The sequence below is a fragment of the Crocodylus porosus genome, unplaced genomic scaffold (genome assembly GCF_001723895.1).
Source record: "Crocodylus porosus isolate Cpor-Errol unplaced genomic scaffold, CroPor_comp1, whole genome shotgun sequence".
Lineage (NCBI taxonomy): Eukaryota > Metazoa > Chordata > Crocodylia > Crocodylidae > Crocodylus > Crocodylus porosus.
In genome coordinates, this window is record NW_017728931.1 from 38282144 (window position 1) to 38289161 (window position 7018).

General features: G+C 41.2%; 1 protein-coding gene across 3 annotated transcripts in view; it reads left to right on the forward strand.

Annotated features, from left to right (window-relative positions):
• FGD4 (FYVE, RhoGEF and PH domain containing 4) overlaps positions 1 to 7018 on the forward strand; it is a 199028-nt gene that overhangs the window by 176176 nt on the left and 15834 nt on the right. For all 3 annotated transcript variants that reach the window (XM_019544638.1, XM_019544640.1, XM_019544639.1), the window contains exons 8-11: positions 672 to 810; positions 1716 to 1774; positions 2741 to 2887; positions 4472 to 4644. In XM_019544638.1, coding sequence (XP_019400183.1) covers positions 672 to 810; positions 1716 to 1774; positions 2741 to 2887; positions 4472 to 4644 — 518 coding nt within the window. The remainder of the gene's footprint in view (positions 1 to 671; positions 811 to 1715; positions 1775 to 2740; positions 2888 to 4471; positions 4645 to 7018) is intronic.

Below are 7018 nucleotides of genomic sequence, written 5' to 3' on the forward strand. Positions count from 1 at the left end.
ACCCAGAATTGGATGCAGTACTCCAGCTGCGGCCTCACCAAGGCCGAGTACAGCAGGCGGATGATATCCTGAGATTTACTTGAGAAGCATCTATAGATGCAAGCCAGGGTTTTGTTTGCCTTACCAGCTGTGACATCGCATTGCAGGCTCATGTTCATCTTGTGGTCAATCATGACCCCCAAGTCTCTTTCAGCAGTGGTGCTAGCAAGCGTAGGCCTCAAAAATGTGTACTAACTTTATAGCTGGTTGCTATTGAACTTTATTTTGCATGAGTAACAGAGTCTAATGACTATTATTCTCATGTTAAGCTAATTAGATATTTGAGCACAATAGTTACAAATATTCAAAAATCTAAGGAAAAACATATTGAGTTCCTTGATCCTTCTATTTATATAAATCTTTTTGCTGGATAAAAAGAAGATACGCTAGTTCTTGATGCTTCAAGTGTCGACTTATTTATTCTTAAAGCAAATAGAATTGTAATTATTTGAGTCAATAGAGTAGTTGAATTCAGTTCATACCTTTGCAAGTGCTTGTATATGAAATCTACTTTGTAGCCCTTTATAAAATATGATATTCCTGTGTTAGACCTGCCAAAGCCTCGTTTTATCATGGGATGGAAAAATATTCTCACCTGCTGAGAGGATGTTAATGTGTTTACAATTCTACAGAAGCAAAAAGTCTGTGGCAGTTTGACATTGCAACATCACATGCTAGAACCAGTACAACGCATTCCACGCTATGAGATGCTTCTGAAGGACTACCTAAGGAAATTGCCTCAAGATTCCCTAGACTGGAAAGATGCTGAAAGTAAGTATTTTCTGGATTGTGTGCTGGTTTAATATATAGCAATTAAAGCAGTAATGAAAGGCTGCTGTAAAATGTAGATAATCTAGCAAGCACAAGAGGAAGGAATGAAGGATTGCTGAAAATTTTAGACAATGATTCCTGGTATGAGGGTGTAGGATTCTTTGAAAAGTGATCTGTGGTTCATGCTGATTTCAAGGCTTGCATTTGGACAGTTCATTTTTTTCCTCCCATTTCCTCCCTAGGAATGCAATGCAATGCATGGATATTCTTTTTGTTCCCCATGTTGTGTCGTGTGTCCCCCCCCCCCCCCATTTTGATTGAATTTCTATTTTGGTATAGAAATGCGCTTTGTTTACCATTTTATACAGAAATGCTTTTGCCAGGAAAAAACCCTCAGAATTGGGTTCCATATTTTGTTTTTAAGAATACAAGTGGGTTCATTTTCAAGTTTTATTTTTCATGCTTAAATTGTGTAAGCATAGATTGTGACTTGTTAAAATTAAGTAAAATTTGCCAGTGAACTTCATCAAATAATTTGATTTAACCGACTACAGAAGTCACAGTGCATGTTTCTGTTCTTTGACTGGAGGAACCATGACACCTGGAATCATGTTTTAGGTAAAAGCTCTCAAATTAAGTTTAAAATTTCAGTCTACAAGTATCTGGAAATAATTGGTTAAATTTGGCCAGTATTCCAGTTTAGTTTTCCTGAATCCATTAGCTCTAACGTCTGTAATTCTAGCAGGCTAAACTGTAATTTACTTTATATTGATAATTAGAGAAGCTTGTGGAGTCTGACTTCCTCAGAAAACTTGTAAGTATGCTTTTCATGGTTTGAGCTAGTGGTTTGAGTATTAACAGCACATAACTATGAAACTTCATTTGTTTGCCATTCTTGTGTCTAGAATCCCTGGAGATTATATCCACAGCAGCAAGTCACTCCAATAGTGCAATCCGAAAGATGGTAGGTGGCTTTTAAGCGTTTTCCTTTTTTTGTAGCCCTGTGTTCTTAGTACTGTATATTAAGTACCGTGTAAATTAAGATGCTCTGTGAATTGAGTTTTACCAAACCTGTAGAATACCAATTTTTCTAACAGGTGAATTGGCAAAATTTGGTTTCTCTACTTCAAAGTATAGAGGTCACTATTAGCCTTTTGGGTGCTTATAGATGTGCTCGCTCATGTTCTAATTAGAATGTCAGAACAGACAGATTAATCGACTCTGCTCCCCATTCTAATTAGAATGTCCCAGCGTTGCCTTACCATCACATACATTAAGTACACGAGCCTTTCAAAATGGCTGTGAGGACACTTTAGCTAAACCTGATCAAATGATAAAGCCATTCCTGCACCGGATCCTGCAGCTGTTTTGAAATGTGCAGGGGCTTAATACATGTGATGGCTATCCTAGTGGCTCTCTGGGAACCACTCTAATTAACACCCTCCCCCAAGTACATGTATAGGCAACCTTTATGATCAGTGATCATGCTAGGCAAAATATGGTCTTGTAATTGAACCTCAGGAATGGAAGCTGGAAAAGTTAGGTTCTATTCCTAATTTAGACCAACTGTATGACCTTATGAATGGTTACTTAACCTTTCAGAACTTGTTTCTGCATCTGTAAAATGAAGATCCTGTTTGCAGAGGGATTATGGTATATAATCCATTAAATATTTGTGAGATGTTTTGGAATTCCTGTAAAAAAGCTTTTAAAAATACTGGCTATATTAATTTTAGGATTTTAAAAACATTTTGGGGTCAGGGTTTGAATACTGGTAGCTAAACTGAATGGCTCTATATTTAAACGTAAGGATCTCAATACTCTTATATGAGTCAGATAATAATAAACAAATCAGCTTTTGACACTGATAGGATCCCTTATTCATAAATGCTATTAATTAAAACTGTTTAATTTTGCTTTGGTTGAACAGGAGAATCTAAAGAAGCTGTTGGAGATATATGAGATGTTGGGAGAAGAAGAAGATATAGTCAACCCCTCAAATGAGCTCATCAAAGAAGGACAGATCCTTAAACTAGCTGCTCGTAATACATCAGCCCAAGAGCGATACCTTTTCTTAGTAAGTATTGTGCCAGGATTTTCCTTGCTTAACATTGCAGAAAGATTACATATACACTATAGGGAAAAATGACAAGAATACATTGTTTTGAATAAAATCCAGTTCAAGTCCAATTACACATCTTCCAGGAAGTCTTTTATGGTTATAGTTGCTGTCACAGTAGCTATTCATTTCTATTCATAGAATTTCTGTGATGTTAAGAGCCACCTAGGGCATAGGATGAGTGTTTTCCTTCTGTTTTATGAAAAGGAAACACATGCTAAAGAGTCTGTGCTAACATAACAGTTTTAAACTGTATTAAAATAATGAATTGGCATAAAATTATTCATCTATGCAAGCAGTCTAACTGAATGTGCATGTATTTTGCAAGTCTAGTAACAATAAAGTAGATGTTGACATTCTTACTTTACTACCCAAGTAAGTGCTGTATGCGTACGAAAGTAGCATTACTAGACAATTTATATCGTCTCTAAAAATGCTTCTCACTTCCACCATTGTTTTTGCTCAGTTCACTAGCTTGTTGATTTTTGTTCTGGTTCTTTTCTATGGTTCTTTTTTAATTCCCTTATGAAATGCTTGATGCAGTTCACTGCTTCCAGAACCTCAACATCACAAATTCAAGTCCTGACCTTTGCTGCTTGTTCATGACCCACTGGCTGGCCCATGTTTTTTGGGTAGTGAAATACATAGTTTCTGAGGCACAGATTTTTTCTCATTTGTGTTTTCAGCAAAGGAATAAATGACTATAGCAGAAGACTTTGAACCAGGCTAAACATGACATTAAAATGAGGGATGTATATGCTTAGAGAGATTCAAATGTGACATATCTATGATACAGATTTCAGCTGACATAAATGTGGCTTAGAACATCAAAGGAATTGTGCAGAATCCTTCACCAGCTGCTGTACCAAGTCCATAATGATTCTTTTTTGTGAGTGGTTTTAAAGCATATTCCAGAGATAAGCAGGCCTCTTGTCGGTATGACTACTGAAGCTCTAAAAAAATCTTAAAAAGTCCTTAAATCATTTTAATGGGGGAGACTGTTTCTATGAAGTATCATTTAAATAAGTGATAACAATAATAATTAATAACAAGAAAATCTGTTAAGTATTATGGCTCTAATTTAATGGCTGTAACTCTGGGATGAAGTTTTAGATCTTTTAAAATTTATTTAAAAGCACTACATTTGAAATAAGAGTCTGCGTCCTCCTTGTTATTGGGTCTCATCATTTTTCTTTGGTTTTGTGGATTTAATTTATTCATAACATAATTGTGAAAGAACATCAATCTACTCCTGATACAAGACTAAAAATTCTCTCAGAACTAAAGTAATTTTAATGCAATATAAGTTTAAAGTTATACGCTGTAGAAAAGACCATTTCCAGTTGTCTTAACCCCATAATCGAACATATTCTCAATATTGAGCTATGATCTGGTTGGCAGTTACTTGCACACTCAAGTTTTTTGGGTTTTTTTCTTGTAAGTAGCTGGTATCATTCAGCTTTTAATATATTGTGCAATGCCTTGTCTTCGCTTGAATTAATGATGTGTCAGTTTTGAGGGGGTTGTTTGTTTGTTTTACAGTTCAACAACATGTTGCTGTACTGTGTCCCCAAATTCAGCTTGGTGGGATCAAAGTTTTCTGTTCGAACAAGGGTTGGCATTGATGGTATGAAGATTATAGAAACTCACAATGAAGAATATCCACACACGTTTCAAGTGTCTGGAAAAGAGCGAACACTGGAGTTGCAAGCCAGGTAAGAGAGCTGTATGGTCTAGTTCTAAAGCATTAAAAATTCCATAATATAGAGACAGAGGAGTACATACCCACACACACAAACCAGGCTCATTGGTCTTGTGAGGTCATATTTTACTGCTAAATAATTGGTTTATAAAGTAGTACAGATTGATGAATACCAGAAGCAGTGTAAGAATGTGGCAGGGTGCCCACGGTGGCTGACCCTACACTGGGGCAGTGGCACCTTTGGTTTGCCATTGCTGCTGCTGCAATCACAATCACATGGCTGTGGCCATGAATGACTGGTGTGTCCTTAGACTGGGGGGGGCACCATGGCAGTGAGTGGGGACTGCCCACAGGTGGCTGTGTCAGCAGCAGCAAACGGACCGTCCGCAGATGCTGGCAGCCACATCTACATTGGCAAGCGGGGATTGCCTGCAGCCACGTCTACATCAGCAAGCGAGGTTGTGTGGCAAGCAGTGATCACTCACAAAAGCCAGCAGTGGCTTCGGCAGCGGCCAATCTTAGGGCGGGCATGTGCCCCCCCCATGTGTCGCCTGTGGCTGTGGCAAAAGCTGTTCGTTTCACTCCCTGCCCCCTTCGGCACCTGGAGCAGTTGCCCTATCACCCCACTTTAGTCACAATACTGCATACCAGTAACTGGAAATGAATAAAAACATAGGCATGGAAGCTAACTCTTGGTCATAGGGTGTATCCCTGTAGCACAAGGCAGTACCCTGCTGAGAAGCCTTCGCAGAGCACAAATTAGATCATTCAGAGTTAGTGTGGGTATTTCTACCTGTCATTAAGCTGTGCTGTGTTGCCATACCCAGAGAGTCCAGTTCTCTGCTAGCTCAGGCAGTCCTGTTCTTTAAGTCCATTCATAACCTTACTGTTTGTCTGAAAGCTAGTTAAGAGTATGGTTTTGTATTTCATGTGCTTTATTTCTTGCTCCCATGAGTCCAGTTAGAGTTGGGTGGCTTAGTCCTGCTTTGACAAGCCTGATTTCACTTTGCACCATGTCTGGTCCGTTGTTTATCCCTATAGAATGGCATGGATTAAACAGAGATAGTTAGCCATGCTTGTTTGAAGTTAGGCAGAAGGCAGAGTAAAGTTCCACCTTATAGACCAGTGCTATCCAGCTGGTGCCATGAGAGGTTAATTTGTACAACCTCTTTCCCCTATACACAAGGGATGTGTGAAACGGCTATGTTTTATTTCGGTTTTGGATTCAGCCATTTCGGAGGACAGTGATTTGTTTCAGTGTTTCAGATCACTGTTCCATTTTGATTTGGCTGAATCTGTTTCAGAGTTTTGACGCTGTTTCAGTGCTGATTTGGAGATTTGGATTGGCTTGGGTGAGGCTGGCACAGCCAGGTGGCTGAAGGTTCTCCCACGGCTCATCCGGATGTGCCTGTCTCTCCTTGGGTAGGGGGAGCCATGGGAGAAGCCCCCATGGCTGCCCTGCCCAGCCCCAGTCTCCAAGCACTTAAAAATTTTTTTTTAAAAAAAAGGCCCGCACTTGTTGGCTGCAACAGTGGCGATCAGGGCCTCTGGGAGAAGTGGGGGAGGGCTCTGCCACGAGTCCTCAGAGGCCTCGATCGTTATTGCTGCAGATGGTGAGTGCGGGCCAGGGCAGCCATGGGGGCTTCTCCTGCGGCTCCTCCAGCTGTGCCTGCCTCTGCCCCGGTGGGGGGAGCCATGGGAGAAGCCCCCATGGCTGCCCTGCCCAGCCCCATAGCCTGCGTGGCTGCAGGCTCCTGGCACTTTAAAAGGAGGGCTGTGGGGGCTGTGCCAGACTCCTCCCGGGGGGTGCAGGCCTCCGGATCTGCTTTTGGGATGACAGCAGGCTGCTGTCTCTCCCCAGAGCACTGGGATGGGAAGGGACCTCAGAGACAGATCGCAGATGCAGGTCAGCTATAGATGTCAGTATCAGGGCAGTCTTTCCCCCACCCCTATTCCCCCTTCCTCTTAGTTTCTGTTTCTCTGCAGGCTCTGAAACTCCAAAATTTTCCAAAACATCTCCAAAACAGTTGGGATAGTTTTCTTTTGTTTCAGAGATGTTTTGGAGCCTTCTGTTTTGTTTCAGTGTTTCAGGTACCAAAACAGGCTGAAACACCTCTGAAACAAACCGGCTGCTGAAATTTCGCACAGTCCTACCGACATGCCTCTCTCCCACCCCACCTTGGCTGCCACAGCTAACCTTCCACCCATGGCTCTGGCTGCACCAGACTGCCCCTCCCTCCTCTGGCTTCTAGCTCCTGCCCCTAGATTCATAGATTCATAGATGCTAGGGTCGGAAGGGACCTCAATGGATCATCGAGTCCGACCCCCTGCATAAGCAGGAAAGAGTGCTGGGCCTACATTACCCCAGCTAGATACACATCCAACCT